Raw genomic sequence first — 18343 nt, 5'->3', positions numbered from 1 at the left:
TATTGTCACTTTTATGATTAACAACGATTAGGCTTCCAGTAGAGAGGATACTAAATACAAATTTTTGGGAAACATAAAACTGTACAAAGACTGCTAGAGCACAATGTATGTATTTGCCAAAACACGCTTGTGCTAATGTGACTATGACACTAGTCTACATTATGCTGGATTGGAAATACATTCCTGTAATTAGGGCACGCAATGCTGTCTGATCCTATTTTACCTGAAAGACTCACCATTTTCAACACCCCCAAATATGCATACATTTGCAGACAGTGACTCAAGTTTTGTGCAGCTACTATGCCTCAGTTAGCAGATTGCTGATACAAATATTTCATAACTTTTAATCACATTTAAAATTTTAATACCACAGACATTTATGCCATAATACATCTGTTCAGAATCCTTCAACAGGCAGACTCAACTTCCTCACTTGAATTCTACATGATGTAATTTGTCAGAGAACTAAATACCCCAATAGGTAAAACAAGCTGTAACCAGATCACACAGCATTAATGTATACATATTCAGCTATCTGTATTTAGGGGCTTCCCCCCCCCCCCAGTTTGCATACACTTATAATGCTTTCCCATGCTACCTTTACTAAAAAATTTTTTGCTATGAGCCAGTGGGCTCAAATTTTGTTGTCACTTCAGACCAACACAGCTACCCACCTGAATGGATCTTGAAGGAAGCTTTCTTTGAAGAATAAACACGTTACAGTTAAGCACGGATGCGTGTTCTACTATTCTTATTACACAATACTTTCCGAGTTTATTTATTCCGTCCTCAAATCTCGAGCCAGGAAACTTTTAGGCAAATCACGATGCAAGCAAGCTGTGCTACTGTCAGCACCAACGCAACAGCACTTTCCCTAAAGCCTCAGCTGCCTCTCAGACCAGCCTACGCACATACTACTTGTCCTTTTTACTAAAACTACGTTTTAAGTAATGTCAAAAGCTAAACAAGCTTTAAAGAGCAGATAGGCCTATAGCGGGCAGTTCTCCACCCAGCGAAGATCAGTGAGGGTTCTCCGGGGGCTTTGGGCTCATCTACCTATCCTGAACACGGGGAAGGTGACCAGGTGAGAGGCACAGAACGCGCGCAAGACAAAGGCGTTAGAGGCTTCCCGCCCCACGGGTGCAGGCCAACGTCGCCGCCTTTGTCCCTTCCAGGATTCCGGAGGAAGAGTGTCTGCACACAAAAGCTCACGCCTTGAACCAAGCTCTGTTGGTCTTAAAGGTGCCAACGGACTCAAATGTAGTCGGACAACTTCAGACTAACCCGGCTGCCCACTTGAATGGATACTTTTAAAGAGCGGCAGAGGAGGCAGAGATTCGCCCGCTCGTCAGATTCCCTCTCGCTAAGGAGGAACAGGCGGCAACCCGCGCCCAAGGACGGATTCTGCGCCGGCAACCGCCCCTCTCCGCCCCTTCCGCAGACGGGAGAGCGAGCAACAAGTCCCTTCTAGCAAGGGAGCACGCGGCGCTGACTGGAGAGGGCCACGCATCAGGCCAGCCCCTCCCCGGACGCTGTTTCTCCGCCTCGGAGGAAGCGCGGAGCAGCCGGCTTTTGCGCACGCGGCAGTCCACGTGCGCACCCCCGGCTGAGCGCTGGCAGGTTTGTAAGGGGGGGGGGGGGGCGGAGCTCTGCGCGCGGCCTGGGATGAAGGGCTCCCGCCCACGCCATGTCTAGAGGGCGACCACGTTGCTCGGGTGCCCTTCTGCCACCCCAAGGCCCCGCCGCTCACGCTGGGAACGGCGCTTGTCGCCATTAGGGACTTCGACTAGTGCAGGTCCTCCGGGCACCTCTCTCTTGCGCTCCAGACGCCAGTAAATGTTCTCCCCCCACCCCCGTCCCTAGCCTCTTTCAACCTGGTCGAATGCGTGGCCCACACGCGTCCCAGGGCAGGGTGGCTGGTGCTTTTGCTGTATTCGTGGAGCCTGTTGGCACTTTCAAAGGGGAAAGCATGTAGCCGGGGAGGTGAAGGTGGGCAAGAAGTCTTGGGGGCAAGAAGGTATGCAGGATGGGGTGAAATATCCACCTCATCGGGGGCTTTCCAGACAGCTGTTTTTCCTTTTTCTCATGCAATTGACGCTGCAACCTGTCCACAATGATTAAAGCGTCTCTGGAAGTGCAGTTTAGAGGAAGTCCAGTGTGAGCAAATTGTGTGTGTGTGTGTGTGTGGGGGGGGATGTGACTGTGACATCAACCCTACTCTGATGCATTCAGCTAGCCATCTGCATGTACTATGCATGCACAGTATTTATTGAGATTTTTATATCACCCCACGTGTGGCTTATGTTGCCATGCTTGTCTCCATTTTATTTTCACAATGACCCTGTGATAGGCTGCTAGGCTGAGAGACCATGACTGACTCATCTCCCAGAGAGCTTCTGTGTCAGAGTAGGTATTCGAGCCAGGGTCCTAGTTGATGCACTAACCATAGTTTCATGCTGACTCTCTACAAAGGACTCCTTATCTTACAAAGAGAGAGAGCACTCTACATGTACAGCTGTAAGCACGTAGTTTCCTTGCAGGCATTCAGCAGAACACTCATTGGTGCCTTCCCATATTCCATGTAACTTCCCTGGATTTGTCTCCTGTGAACAGGCCTTGTAGAGGTGCACTACTACTGGCAATGTTTACAGATATTTAAAGTCAGCTGTGGGAATGCAGAAATAGCTCTTGAACTAATGCGGGGTGTTCAAATCTCAGCTCATCTGTGACGTTTTCTTTCAAGCCTCAGCCAGCCATCTACAAATGTACAGAGTTTCTGTAAGTGTCACTAATGTGATGTTTTACAAACCTGAAGGAATGAGCACTCCCTTCTTTTTAAAGTTCGGCCTTATTTCACATTGCCAATTTCCCATAGAAAATAAAGATCATTATCAGTCAAGAACATTTCAGAGATATGCACCACCGATCTCCACTTACTTTTATTTTATGGCATTTAGATCTGCTAAGTCTCAAATGTATGTGAGAAGAACATTCCAGGTCTCCACCACTGTCATTGTACATTTGCCTATTTTCTCCCAATTTTCTTAAATAATTTTTGACCAGGAAAGGAAGGGAGCATAAAGTGGTACCTTGTTAAAATATTTAGTCCAAGATGTAGCAGGCAGGAAAGGGAAATAATGTTTTATACATTACCTTCCTTGCCCAGGGGGTTGCAGAGGTGGCTAAATGGCATAAGGGTGACGTGTGCACAGCATCTTTGAATTTTCCAAAAGGATCTCAGAATGCTTTACATAATGGCAGCATTAACACGACCTCTGTGGCTGAAACCAGCTAACAAATAAGCAGAGCTTCTCCAGCAGAGAGCGGGGTAAGGTTAGTGGAGGATCCCAAGCAACTATTGTCGTAGAACATGTCATGGGAGCTACAGGAGCCAGATAGACCAGCATTTTAAAAGCTTCATCTCAGAGCCAAAGATATGCAATCTGATAACAAGGGCTCAAAATGCTGCTGAGGTGACTCTGCTGAGATTTTATTCAGGTGTTTTCCCCCCAGACAGCATCTCAGAAACCTAGAAGACTAGCCTTGGCAGAAAAACACACCTTGGGCTTTAACGTGTGCAGTAATAACTAGTTAAAGGTGATGCAGATGAAAATGTACATCATTCAGTGTTTCACTTTGCATGGAACACAGGAACTGACATCATTGTCATGTATTTGTAGTGGAATTGAACTTTGGGGGTTCAGTGGCCTCTTACACTTGAAAATCGTTTCTTTCTGTTGGAGTACTTGAGTAAAGAGTGTGTATGAACTTTCCAGTGTCTAGGAATGGCACTTTAAAATTTTTGTCTTAAATATGCATCACTTGCGTACTGCCTCAGGTACTTCCCCTCAAATGTGCTATAGATCTTTTAGTGGGGGGTCCATTGTCTAAAACAAAAGGCTGGGAAACTATCTTCAGGGTTTAAATATTTGAAGGGCCTCTGCCTGCTCTAATTCTCTGAACAATCCTTGGGAAATTAATGCTGAAATCCAGTATGAGTAAGTTGCATGAACTTTGTAAGTTTGTGGAACTTGCATCTGTGTTTATGTAGACTGTTTTAAATTTTGCTAGACAGTGCAGCTTTCTGCACACCTTTGCTCTCTATGGATATTTGGAGGTAATATATCTCATAGGGTTGCATATTGTCTTTCCTTTTTTGTATATTTTACTATATTGTTTTAATTTATAAAATGCTACTAACAGGCACTTCAGTCCTAAATTTGGAGATCCACTGGCATCAGTAAGATGCCATTCTCGCTGGTCGTGTTTAAACATTATGGCTAGACATTCTAATCCTGTGCTTATTTAGAAGCAGATTCTGTTGGATCAGTGAAACAGTCTCAGCATAACCTGCAATTTTGTCCATACTCACTTCATTCCATTCATTTCAGGTTTACTTCTAAGCTAAACATGCATAGAATTGCACTGATAATTTCTGGGTTACTTGTACAGAATCATGCCCAAGAAAGCAAGGAGACAGACTCGAACAGTGGAGGAACACCAGACACCATGCAAACAAGCAAAAGTAGAAACAGCATGCCCTTTGCTTATGAAATGTGACCATCCAGAAAGAGTGTTTGAGAGCTTGATCTTTCCCATCAAACAAGAAGAATTTTTCAGAGACTACTGGGAACAGAAGCCACTGATTCTTAAAAGAGAGGACCCCTCCATGGCATCCTGCTATCAGTCTCTATTTCAGTTAAATGACCTGAAATGCCTAACCAGTCAGGGTTTATGTTACGGAAGGGATATTAATGTCTGCAGATGTGTGAATGGTAAAAAGAAGATTTTTAACAAAGATGGCAAAATCAACTACGCACAGCTAAAGAAAGATTTTGATCAGAAAAAAGCTACAATACAGTTTCATCAACCACAGCGATTCAAGGTGAGTTTTTGTAGTTACTCTGGCGCTTTCTGCATGCACAGCTAAATTTTGCTTATCATGGAATTGAAGCCAGTATCCCTTTAATTCACATCCTGTACCTGCATCCTACACACATCTTCTTTATCTGATTTTTTTCCTCCAAATTGCAGAGTTTAACTCTGCATACGAATGAGAACAACTGGATTGCTGAGATTTTTTCTTCCTTTTTTGTGTGCTGCTGGTTGGTGTCTGCTCATTGGTCAGTTTCAGACAGGGGGTGCCTTTTGAAATTGTAAGGAAAGCTTCTTAAAGCTTCTTTCATTTACAGATTGCCATTTTAGTGGAAGGCTTTCCCACCTTCATCTTGTGTAAGATTCAGTATTGAATAAGTATTTATTTTGTTTTATAAGCCCCTCTTGTGAGAATCAGTGTTAAGTGTCAGAACTATAAATGAGCCTCTTTGAATTTTTGCTTTTTAAAACTTTTGAAAAGCTCATGTTTTCCAAACAGAGCAAAAAATGTAAAATTATCATCACCAATTCTGTGAGGGAAAAAAGTTTACACTCAGAGCTAGTGTGAGAGTTGGGCCAATTTGCATCAATAAACAGTCTTCTCTTGAAGAAAACCCTTTATTGAGAATGCAGCAGTGTTAACATCTCTACATTCTTGCTAAAACTGGTGTTACTGGACTACAACCCGCTTTATCAGTCCCTGCAACTTTTCCCAGAGACCAGTTTTGAGCAGAAAATTGAGCTAGATTAGAACTCATAAAGCTCTGATCCTCAGACTAATGTCTTATTGATTGAGCAAAACAATCTGTTGTATTCTGGAACATATCAGCAGTAGATGAAGCTTTCTCTGATGTGTTTAAAAAAACAAAAACAAGTAGCAATTCAATGTTTCACTAAAATAGTTGAAACAAAATCAACAACAGAAATCAGACTGTGCAAAGTTACCTTAATTTTTCAATAAAAAACCTGGCAGACTGGGAGGGGAAGGGCAGATAGCATCCTTGGGAATATTTCTTAATCCTTCTACCCACTGTATGATGTGCATGTCGGGAGGAAGGAGAGCAGCTATAGACAAGAGAGGCTCATCTGTATTTCTGACACTAACACTGAACCCTGATTATCACAAGGTGGGGTGGGGGCTTATAAAACAAAATAACTGCTTATTCAGTATTGCAGCTTAGACAAGATGAAGGCAGGAAAACCTTCCACTATAATGGAAATCTAGAAGTGAAATAAGCTTTAAGACTGTTCTTTCCTTACAGCAGTGGTCCCCAACCCCCAGTCCGGGGACCAGTACCGGTCCATGGATCAGTCAGTACCGGGCCGCAGCTCCTCCTCGCCCTCCTCCCTGGCTGCTGCCTCAGGGGCTGCCCTGCCACTCTGCTGCCAGCTCACCTTTTGTGCTCTCCAGCGGCTGGCATGGCTGGGGCTCCTCCTCAGCGTGGCACTGCGCAGAAGTCAGGGGCGCTAGCGGGAAAGCAAGTGGAGCAGGGGCTCAGGTGGCAGCAGCGATGTTCCTCGGCAAAAGACTACCCCCCTGGGCCTCAGTAAAATTGTCGTTGACCGGTCTCTGGTGATTAAAAGGTTGGGGACCACTGCCTTACAGTATCAAAACTGACCAGTGAGCAGAGGCCCGAAACTGACCAGTGAGCAGAGACTGGCACAGTGTTGGGGTGGAGTAGCCTCCTTAGGGGAGGGGAGAAAATCCAATGGAGTCATTTCTGCTTCATTATTTCCTTCAGCTTTGGAGCCAAGAAAGGGGGGAAATGGGGCAATAGTACTTTAAAAAGAAATGGAGATACAGCAATAGGAAATGAACTGAGCTCTGAAGGTAGATAAATCCATGTAGAAGCACAATGAAAGCCAACACACCTGCAAAGTGAAAGTGAGTTGGCATACAGAAGAGAAAAATACAGCTGAGGGGAATGCAGGGCGAAAACGAAGGGAAAGGCAGTGTATAAGCTGCCTTTATTTTATGGTAGCTTTTGTAATTGTAATTTTGAGGTAATGCAGGCATATACTTAATTAAGGCCTTGGGAGCTCACGTGCTTACTCTCCATGTGGGTTCGGTGTTATGTATGATTTTCATTGGCCTAGCTGGAAAAGAGTTTGGAGATATTTCTCAAAAAAAGAAATTGCTCAGTTTCTGTATTGGCTAATTAATTGTTCCTTCTGGACACACACTGCTGTGATTATGTTGGCTAAGATATGATCATCAACAAATTGATACATGGGGACTTAATATCATGCAATAGAGCTTGTCTATAGGTACAGTTTTCAAATTCTGTAGTAAGACATTAATTTGATGTACAGGTTTTCTTTTTTCCGTAAACATTTAACATGCCAAAAGTTTAATTAGTTTGTATCAGTGGGTGGGGGGCGGCTGTGATTACAAAAGTTGCTTCAGATGTTCTCATTGATGTTTAATTGCTTATTATTTGAAATCTTGCTTTGCTTTGTATTTATTAAATCTTGCTTTGCTTTAGAAATTCTGGGAAATGATACATTGTATACCTAGTTTACTAGATTGATGTTCATTGTAAGTATTAGGAAGCTACAGGGTGTACATGATAACTTTATTTACCATAATGTAAGAGGAAGAATGGATCAGGTTAGTATGGTACTTGAATCTTTAGAAGAAATTGTCATACCTGGTAGTGGAAGCTCACCAGCTGTTAATACTTTTTAAAAAAATGGACAAGTTCAAGAATTGTTTCCAGGAAAATTTAAATATCTTTGACTTGTGTAAAGTATAACTCTTGCTTAATATGATTCTGACATTTCTAAGTGGCTTGATCTGCCAGTGAAGAGAAAGTGTGCCACAAATAAAGAATACAATTATTTTCTGGGTTGCGTGATGACCACAGCTATATTGATGCATATCTACTTTATTTCGCATGTTGCAAAGGCATATACTGTAATTTACTGGAAATACACTGTTAAACTCTCTATATAAATTGCCTAAAATATTTTTCCCCAATTTGCATGAACACATATGAAGTTGCCTTACACTGAGTGAGACTCTTGGTCTGTGGAAGTAAATACCATCTACTCCTGAGTGGTAACACCCCTCAGGATCTCAGGTAGAGGTTTTTCACATCAATCAAGACTTGATCCAGTTTTAACTGTAGACCTGGATCTGTTTCTTTTTGCATGTCAAGCAGAGAATCTACCCATTGAACCATGGCACTTCCCTCCATTCAGCTTTCTCATGAACGAGTTAGTTAATACTTTCTTTTCAGAACTGCATAGTGAAATTAGTTAAATAAACTGAAACACTATGTCCTGCATAGCGCAGGGGGTTGGACTAGATGACCCATGAGGTACCTTCCAACTCTATTATTCTATGATTCACTGTAGATAATGGGGAGATTGGCTGGAGGAAAAAAATAATGGATCAAAATGAAAAAGGGTTAAATGGAATGTTCTTTACTCCAGGAACATTATGCTGTACAGGATTAGATTTGTCTAACGGATCTGTAAATCTTATTTCTGGTTCCAGTAATGTCAAGTTAATATAAGGTCCAAATTTGATTCTGCCTGCTGTTAGGTTTGCAAATAGTATATTTGTAAGCAACAGGCACTCTTGTTGAGGGGAGAGGCTTGTGTGCATTGTTGGTTGTGTCTTGCAGGTCATCCACTCAGCCCACAATGGTGTATGTGTTTAGAAGAACACAGTGTAGATGTGATGGGGGAAGAGAGAGAGCCATTGGTTTTGCCTTGCTTTACTCTCTATTTCCTTAAAATAAAGGATGAACTCTGGAGAATCCAGGAGAAATTGGAATGCTTCTTTGGCTCACTGGTTGGATCTAATGTTTATATTACCCCTCCGGGATCCCAAGGCCTGCCTCCGCACTATGATGATGTTGAGGTAAGAGGACACAAAATTGCCCGAAAAAGTCTCAATCACAACTGTGTGTGTTTTATACAATGAACGGTGTATGTATCCACACCTTGTTACTTATTAGTGTTATGAGGATAGTTTTATGTTTTATAAATAACACTCAACAAATATTTGTTCTCCAGTGAGGTTAGGTGAATGTGGAAGAAACGTAGAGTGGTGGTGGAGCTTCTTGATGTGCTATTGATTTGTGTTCTTTGCAGGTGTTTATTTTGCAGCTGGAAGGAGAGAAGCACTGGCAGCTGTACCAGCCCACTGTAAATCTAGCTCAAGAATACAATGTTGAATGTGAGAATAGAATTGGAACTCCAACACATGACTTCTTATTAAAGGTACTTCATGCATGTAGTGTCTAGAGCAGCTTTTCTCAACTTTTTAACCTTTGAGAACCCCCTGAAACAGTCTTCAAGAAACCACAGAAGTGATGTGATCATGCCAAATATGGTTTGCAAGCATAGCTGCTACATGCCCACCAAGGGCCCCTCCCCTTCCAATCCCTTCCAGGATCATTGTTAGCCAGCTTGTCAGGGGTGGGTGCATTGACATGACCGTATATGGTCATATCACCCAATAAATATTTAACAAATGTAAATAACATAATTGAAACATCAGAAATATCAGTTCCAGAAAAATGGGAGCAGGCGTCTATAGCTCTCATACATAAAGAAGGGACAGACCCTGGTTTACCACAACCATACAGACCAATTTCACTACTGAATTCATAGTATTTTAGAAGAAATGTTGAACATTAAATTTCCTGTGTATCCTGATTATATGTTATCCTTATCCATGGATCCTCTATATAGTTGTGAAACAGCCTGGGGGGTGGAACGTGTCCAGCTGTCCGAGTTTGGCTGCACCCAGATTGGCCCTACAGCTCCCGCCATTCCTCCCTGGATGCTAGCCACGTTCCTCTTAGACACGACAGAGACAGAAAGACACACAGAGCCCTGCCAGACTGAACACAACCCCTCATTCCCTCCTATCCCTCCTGCTGCGAGGAAGGCAGAGAGAGACACAGAGAGAGCTGCCCCAAGCTGCTGACAGAGACACAGATAGAGCCGCCCCTGCTGTGACGGAGAGAGACAGACAGGGAGAGCTGCCCCAAACTGCACACCAGCCCTCCTTCCCTCCTACAAACCAGCCCTAATTACCTGCTATGCCTTCTACTGCGAGCCACACAGACACCCAGCAAGAGGGAGAGAGAGAGACAGACAGAGAGAGATCTGGACCTCCTGATGTCCTCTAGGTCCCTAGCACCCATTTCATTCCTGCTTGCAATGTTAAGTATAATGCCAGATATCTTCTGAAAGGCTAAGACTTTTTTCATGCGACTATCGTGGCAAGAATCGTGTCAGTAAAAATCTGGAAACAGGAGATACCAAAAATAACAGACTGGCTTGATAAATTTGGAGAACTATCCAAAATGGCCAAGCTGACAAGTTTACTGAATAACAGACCTATAGAAGAGTTTGAAGAACTGTGGCGTTTTTACATAAATATTTTTGTAAATGTAACATTTCTCCTCTCTTTGTCCTTTGTTGCATGATGGGAATGAGTCTGAAATGTCATTGGATCGGTGTGTTTACTTCCCACTTGGAAATAATTTCTTTTTTTCACTGCAAACTATTGTTACGTTCAAACAACAATTCACGGTTTGCACTAATAAGGTGATGCATTCAGTCCTAACAAATTATGCTTTGTAGTGAATGCAGTTGATTTCTGAGCCATGCATACAGAGAAGGTAGAGGATGCCAAGGCTGATTTCTATGGGAAAACATGGTTTGCTATAACTTGTGAATCATGCTTAAGTGTATGCTGTTGTGTAGCCAAGACTGATTCAATTGAGATAGTATTGTGAATTTCATACATCTTGGAACTCTGCTTGGCCAAATGTGGCTCAAGGCATGTTCCCAATGCCAGAGGCTTCTCCACTAGCAGATTGTGCCTTATGCTGGTGGAAAGTATTACACATAGCAGATCAGAACTATATGATATAGTCCAAAGTAAATATTTGTTTTGTGACTGTTCTGCAAATTTATACATTGCTGGAGTGAAGGAGAAATATCATCATAACACTATATAAAGTTTAGCCACAAGGTTTTGGGACGTAATACTTCTGCAAGAGTACAGCTGTGCATGGTATTGGGGGGTTCTGTCAGATCAGAATGGTAGATTCAGCTTTTTGGGTGGTGCTGAGAGTTTTAAAATATACTTGCAAACATAGTAGTGTAGTCCCTTTAAAATTCCAAGTTATAATTTAACTGTTTGCATCCACCCAACTTCTTCCAGCCTGGAGATCTGTTGTATTTTCCAAGAGGAACCATTCATCAAGCTGACACACCTCCTGGGGTGTCTCATTCTACCCATGTGACCATCAGCACCTATCAGAACAAGTAAGTCTTCTCCCTTGCCTTTCTATTGAAGTTTTCTTGCCAGTTACTTTGTGACAGTGGAAACCACAAGCTCAACAACTACTGACTTTTTGCTTTTAAATGAAATCCTGTGAAGTGCTTGATTGGATGAGTATCTGTGCATTGTATTTTATTGATGCTCAGTTAGGCATTTGACGCATGGGCAGAGGTTTGCAGCCTTGGTGTCATGTTGGACCATGCCTTGCTATTTGATAGTTATGTCTAGAATGGCTGTTCATTGATTTCTGGTTCTGTCGTGAAAGACAAGGATATTAGCATGCTGATTCACGCACTTTCAATTTCCAGACTTTTCCATAGTGTTCATTACATGGGACTGTTCTTGACTACTTGGAACTCCTGCTGACACAAAGTTCGACATTTTATCTCTGGTTAAGGAGGCAGCCTTTACTTAGTTGACTGCATGGGTTGCTTCAGTCTAAATAACAGTGCTTGCTTTGGCCTATAAAGCTATTTATCGTCTGGGTTCTACATTTCATATAATTGGAGCAGGTGATCTCTAATGGACCCTGGCAAATTTTGTTGAATAAGTAGTCTTTGGCTAAAAAGGGAAAACATACAGTTGACAAACATCTGAGCAAAGGGCTTAGACCCTTGGTCCCTCAAAGTCAGTATTGTCCATTCAGCCTGGCAGCATAAGAACATAAGAGAAACCATGCTGGATCTGGCCAATGGCCCATCTGGACCAGCACTGTGTCACACAGTAGCCAAAATCTAGATGTCATCAGGAGGTCCACCAGTGGGGCCAAAACTCCGGAAACTCTCTCACTGTGGCCGTCCAAGCACCAAGAATACAGAGCCTCACTGCCCCAGTGTTCCATCTATATCTTGTGACTAATAGCCACTGTCCCATTTGCTTATCCAATCCCCTCTTGAAGGGGATACTTGCAGCTATACTTGTAGCTGCCACTACTTTCTGCGGCATTGAATTCCACTTGTTAATTACTCTCACCGAGAAGGACTTCCTTTTATCTGTTCTAAATGTACTGCTCAATTAAATTGAGCGTCCATGAGTTCTTGAAGCGTGAGAGAGAAAAGTACTTTCTCTGCCTCCTCTACCTCTTGCATAATGTTAACCTTTCATGTCACCCCCTCAGTTGTCATTTCTCCAAAGCAAAGAGCCCTAATCTCTTTAACCTTTCTTCATAGGGAAAGTGTTCCGTCCCCTTAATCATTTTACTTGCCCCCTTTTGCACCTTTATTGAGGTGCAGTGACCTGAGCTGTATACAGGATTCCAAATGAGGCTACATCATAGATTTTATTTAATTTTTAATTTATATTTCAATTTCTATATCGCCCTCTCTCTACCTAGTTGCCTTGAGAGTGGTGTACAACATTTAACAGTTTATAGTTCAGTGCTAAATTCAGAATACAATTATAAAATCATTTTAAACTAACATCATGCACTAGTGTTAAATGTTTAAGGCATCAAATACTGTCATCCAGTTCAAAATTAAAATAAATCAAAGACAGCCCCCAAAATTAGGTGGGGGAGGAGTGGATGGAAAAAGTTGGAGGATGTCCAAGATGGATGGTAGAACTTGAAGGTATTGCTCACACTAGTCTCAACGATAGGCTTGGTGGCGTGATAATGGCTGATTTGTTTTCAGTTCCCTTCCTAATAATCCCCAACATAGCATCTGCCTTTTTAAAATTATTATTGCAGTCACACACTGAGTTGACATTCTCAGTGAATTATTTACCACTAGCTGCAAAGCCCGTTCCTAAGTACGGGTCTTGAAAGGGTCCTCTCCCCTGGCCAGGCAGCTTAAGGTGGCTTTGGGCCACAGCTCACAGCCGGATCAAGTGGGATGGGCGGGGGCTGGCCAGCTCATTAGAAGGCCCGGGACAGAGCTCCTTAGCAGGCAGTCAGCAGGCCAGGAGGCCCTTGTTAGCAGGCCCTCCACCACGGCCCTTTGCCCAGGGCCCTCTCCCCTTACCTGCTGCTGGCTCCAGGAACTGAGGTGCATCTGAGAGCAAAGAGGCTAGAGTTCATGGACAGAAGGCGGGAGCTGCAGGGGCAGCGCCAATTAGGGGGCAGGCAGCTTTGCAGGCTGCACCCTGATTAGCCCTATTCAAGCTTGGACAGCCGGACACGTTCTACCCCCCAGGCTGTTTCACAAATATATAGAGGAACCATGGATGGATAAGGATGACTCCATGATCTGTCTCCTGATCAGTTACTGCCAGTTTAGGATTAGGATTTTTTGCTCCAATGTGCATTATTTTGCACTTGCCCACATAGAACCTCCTTTGCCATCTATTTGTATGGTCTATGCTGGGCCCCCCACTGGATTTGTATGAATATATCTGAAGAGGTGGCATTGAAATTTTCTAAATAAGTGACTGGAACTAGCTGCTGTTAGACCATTGGACCTGATGCTTGAAGCTTTTTTTCATGTGCTGATTATTTTGAACAGGAAGCATTGCTCCAGTTTAACTTGCTTGTCATTCTTGATTTCTTTAATGCCTTTTGCACAACAGCTCTTGGAGAGATTTCTTGTTGGATGTCATTCCTGGACTTGTGCTGGATTCATCAAAGGGCGACCTTGACTTTCGGAGGGGCATACCAAGACAGTTACTTATGGTAAAAATGCAAGGCTGAGGAAACTACAGTGTGTGCTGAGGAATAGGTTCATGGGATACATTTAAAGCACAGAGTAATTCCTTGGATTTCTACTAGGAGTTCAAAAGCTTAATTTTTGGAAGGGATTTTGCTTTGACTATTAGCAGAAGTGATATACTACACGGCTGTTAAAAAAACCGTCATATGATGGAAACCAAAGCATGGCTGCTAAGTCTTGCTGTTTTCCATTTTATCTTGCCCTTTATCAAAAGAGCTGTATTTTCTTTCCCATTTTATCATCCCAACAGCCCTGTGAGGCTATTCTGCAACTATGTGAAAGTAATTGGCCCAGTGTCAACCTATAACATAACAGGGTGGGTATTTCTACCTGGGTGTTCCCAGTCCCAGTCTAGCAAACTGAGGTCTCTACTGTAATAGCTCCATTTTTCTTTGTTGCTCTATCTTGATCTTTTTAGAGCCTCTTGTGGCGCAGAGTGGTAAGGCAGCCGTCTGAAAGCTTTGCCCATGAGGCTGGGAGTTCAATCCCAGCAGCCGGCTCAAAGGTTGACTCAGCCTTCCATCCTTCCGAGGTGGGTAAAATGAGTACCCAGCTTGCTGGGGGGTAAACGGTAATGACTGGGGAAGGCACTGGCAAACCACCCTGTATTGAGTCTGCCATGAAAACGCTGGAGGGCGTCACCCCAAGGGTCAGACATGACTCGGTGCTTGCACAGGGGATACCTTTACCTTTACCTTGATCTTTTTATTATGGGAACATAACAGAGTCCATCAAGATCTTTAAAAAAGGAACCAAAGCAAGTATAAAGAATTTTGTTTCAGAAAGATGCCAGAAGATGAAGTAGTCGAAATGCAGTTTTATTAGATTTAAAGGGGAAAAAATGAATGTACAGTCTCTTGATGTTGCAGGTGTTACTGTGAGGATAAAAATGATTAAGGGGACTGTCTGATGAAGAGTGCTTGCACTCGAAAGCTCACACCTTGAATAAATCTTTGTTGGTCTTAAAGGTGCTGCTGGACTCTGATTTTATTGTGAGGATAATAAATGCTGAAGGCTTGATAATAACAAAGCATGGCAAAGAAACTAGGCCTGTATTGGTTTCCAGAAATTACAAATTTTTTACTCCCCTTTAAGATAAGGTGACCAGATTTTAACATTGGTAAAGCGGGACACCGTTGATCGGGGAGGCTCTTGATTAAAAATTTGGTCTAGATGGAGCAACAATTTTTTCATAGAATGCAAAAATAGTATTGTAATATATATTTTTTAAATTTCAACATAAGTACCATTTGCCATGTGCCCTCAGATGTCCCTCCAAAGGTGGGACAATCTGGCTACCTTATTTTAAGAACAATATGAACAATTTGAACCAGGATTCTGGGAGGGACCATGGCTCAGTGGTAAATCACCTGCTTGACATGTTCAGTTCCCAGAATCTCCAGTTAACATTTAGGTTGAATTAATCTAGAATAACTAATATATTTACGGACTGTAGCTTGGCCAGCATTTCAGATGATAAGCAAGCTATGTTGTACGTGAGCAAATTTCAATCACCGTTCCCTACCCTATTTCCAGTGTGGCAACTGGTTGCATTCAAGATCGTTAATTTATCCAAAAGTTTGGCCCTAGGATAAAAAAAATCAAAGGTGGTCTTGCTGGTTCCAGAAAACCCCTTAAGATAACTCTTTTCTTTACACAGCAGATTTCATGATAGCTTGGGACCCTGAAAAGTTTAGAACTTCTCTAGTGAATTATGATCTTATTTCCAGCACGAACATTAACTCTTGCTTTTCTCTTTGTTTAGAAAATGGATTTGTCTGAATCCTCTAAGAAATTAAGTGGCTTCCTGAGAAATCTTGCAGACCAACTGGAAAATGGCAGAGAACTGAAATCATCTGACATGAAAAAAGATTTCATTTTGAACAGACTACCTCCTTTCTTGGGAACTAGCTTTGACTCTTTGGCTCCAGGTGAATTAAATTAATACATTTACCATTGGTGTTTTTCCCTTGAAGAGTTAGGAACCAGTTCATTTCATACAGTGGTGCAACTATTTATTTATTGATCAGTCATATGAGAGCAATTTGCTACAAATGAAGTAATGTGTATAAATTTGTTTGAAGGCCCCTTATAGATGCTAAGTTATTCTCAATTTATTTTTGGTTTATTATTTCTGGAGATACCCATAAAAGAGGTCTCCAGCTACTATTTCTATTGCTGTAAAAAAATTAAGTCATGTATTTTGTCTAGTAGAAATTTCTAGAAGAAATTATGTCTGCAATCCTTCATGAGAAATTAATGGTTTAGATGTTATTGTGATCATGCAGTTAGATTTCTCATGCAGGCAGTTATTTCAGCCTTGTTTCAACTGCGCCTACTTGACTGGTATGATTATGTTCAGAAGCCCTGCTTCAGGTACCCTTGTCATCTGAAGCTACACTGGTAACAACCTGAAATTGGTACTGAAATTCGGTAATTCCCTCCCCAGGCAGATCAGTCTGTTCCCCTTCAGCAGGTGAACAGTTCTTTCCATTTTGTCTGGGGTAGCGTTACTCACTTCCTGCTTGCTTGCTTTGAATTGTCAGCTTATATGTACTTTTTTTAAAAAGTAATTTTTCTTGGGGAGAAAGTTTGCATACAAAGGTTTTAAATAAATATTTTCAGAGCTGACTGAAATAACTTTTCATAACTGAGAGTGGAACATTTCCTACTGTTAAGTAATGCATTTACGTTTTCTCTTTTAGGAGGCAAGCTTCCCAAAGTTGACAGTACAATCAGATTACAGTTTAAAGAGTACACTGTAATTACAGTGGAACCAGATCAAGATCCTTTGGTGCGTATGCTGAGAATGCCTGTAGTGAACAGATTTTCAGTAAAGCTTTTTGCTGTTACAATGGCTGTGTGTTATTTTTAGACTTAGTTGTATCCCACGGCACACAATTAGGATTTTTGGCATTGTAGTGACACACTTACTGTGTTCTCACAAGTGAAGGTGAAATGAGATGAAAATATTTTTGGAGAAACTTAAAAACTAGGCTTCAGATTTTATTTTTATTTAAAAAATGACTAAATCTGACATTAGTTGAAGGGTTTCCTGCATAATCTTATGCAGTTGCTACCCACACCGGATGAATGGTAAGAGTTCTGCCTCCATCTTCTGTTGGTGTCAGAGGGCTTCAGATTTGCTTTAACTGATAATCCATCCATATACTCCCTCTGTCTTGATTCTCAGGATGATGCACATAAAGAGATGGTTTATATTTATCACTCCTTAAAGAACAAGAGAGAAGCCCACATGATGGGGAATGAAGACACAGCTGAAGAAGGAATACCCCAGGTTTGTCTTTAGATTTGTTCATAAGGGCCTGTGTCTTGAATAAGATGTTGAATGCTTTATTTAGTCAAATAACTTTTTTTTTTTAATTTAAAGACTCATGGGTTACGGTTTCCTCTCTCCCATATGGATGCGCTGAAGCAAATATGGAATTGCGATGCCGTGTGTGTTAAGGAACTGAATCTGGCTTCAGATGCAGAGAAAGAAAACCTGGCAGTATCACTGTGGAGTGAGTTGCTTATTAAAGTAATCTGAAGGTGTAAAGTGGCCAAAGTTGTACAATTTGAGCTACTAGTCTGTTTTACTGGGAAGCTGAAAGCATGATCCAACCAAAGTTAAAAATGCCTGTAGTGCAGGGGAAGTAATGTTACATCTCAATTTCGTGAAGGTTTTTTTCATATAACATGAACAGTATTGTGTATTCTAAATACTCTCAGGAGTTATTTTGTATGCTGATAAAATAACTGCCTTAGAGCATGTACTGACCTGTAGCACATTCATCTGAAAAATAAAAAACCCCAAAAACGGAAGAGGTCACTTTTTGTTTTCTTGAGGTAGAATGAGAGCAACAGTGAAACTTATAAAGCCTAGTTGGATGGGAATTTGCCTAGTGATTGTGGTGAACATGAAGAGTGCCATGACCGTATTAAAAGATTTAGACATTTTTTCAAGTGAACTATACTAAATGCTGTGGGTTACAAGGGGAAAGTTTCCAGAACTATGAGTGAACATAAGGCCACCTCAACTTTGACTGAGAAATAGCAAACTGAGCATATTTTGCTATTATTGATCTCTGTAGGAAGCATATTCCCCTGATCAGTAGTGTATTTTCTGACTGGCATTTCTCACAAAATTTTGAGGGTAATAGTTGATAAGCTTCATTTGTTCTAGAAAATGTTTCTTATAGTGAGCAATACTTGTCTTACAAGATCATCATGATGTTATGCTACACTAGATGTGAGGTAATGTTCCAACTGTAAAAAAGATAAAGGCCATCAAAATACTTTTATAGCATGATAGAACTAGAATCCTCCTTTTATAATGCAATTATAAGAGCCCTTTTGTAAGCTCCCCCCCCCCTTTACAGGTACCACCTGCAGTGTGGGAATAGCTTCCCTCTCTTGGGTATAGCTTCCCTCACGGGTAAGCTGCTAAAATATGAACTCACCATGTGGGTTTCTTCTGCTATATTGTTGGCATTTCCATTAATTCAGA

At 41.8% G+C, this 18343-nt stretch overlaps 1 protein-coding gene across 4 annotated transcripts; it reads left to right on the top strand.

Moving 5' to 3' along the window:
- The first annotated feature begins 1169 nt into the window (after positions 1-1169).
- Positions 1170-17658, top strand: RIOX2 (ribosomal oxygenase 2). 4 transcript variants are annotated; one of them, XM_077342235.1, is made up of 10 exons: positions 1170-1620; positions 4392-4885; positions 8627-8746; positions 8980-9108; positions 11069-11172; positions 13694-13796; positions 15599-15764; positions 16539-16627; positions 17027-17131; positions 17225-17658. In XM_077342235.1, the coding sequence occupies exons 2-10, from the start codon at positions 4457-4459 to the stop codon at positions 17381-17383; spliced, it is 1404 nt and encodes a 467-aa protein (XP_077198350.1). In that variant the 5' UTR covers positions 1170-1620; positions 4392-4456; the 3' UTR covers positions 17384-17658. The 4 variants fall into 4 exon arrangements, with proteins under 4 accessions (XP_077198350.1, XP_077198348.1, XP_077198351.1 ...); XM_077342233.1 differs by having other exon boundaries at positions 1176-1620; positions 4453-4885; XM_077342236.1 differs by lacking the exon at positions 1170-1620 and adding an exon at positions 2169-2778 and having other exon boundaries at positions 4453-4885.
- The last annotated feature ends 685 nt before the right edge of the window (positions 17659-18343 follow it).

This window comes from Paroedura picta, chromosome 6 (genome assembly GCF_049243985.1).
Source record: "Paroedura picta isolate Pp20150507F chromosome 6, Ppicta_v3.0, whole genome shotgun sequence".
Lineage (NCBI taxonomy): Eukaryota > Metazoa > Chordata > Lepidosauria > Squamata > Gekkonidae > Paroedura > Paroedura picta.
The sequence above is the reverse complement of the archived record's forward strand: the minus strand, read 5'-3'. Positions and strand labels throughout refer to the sequence as shown.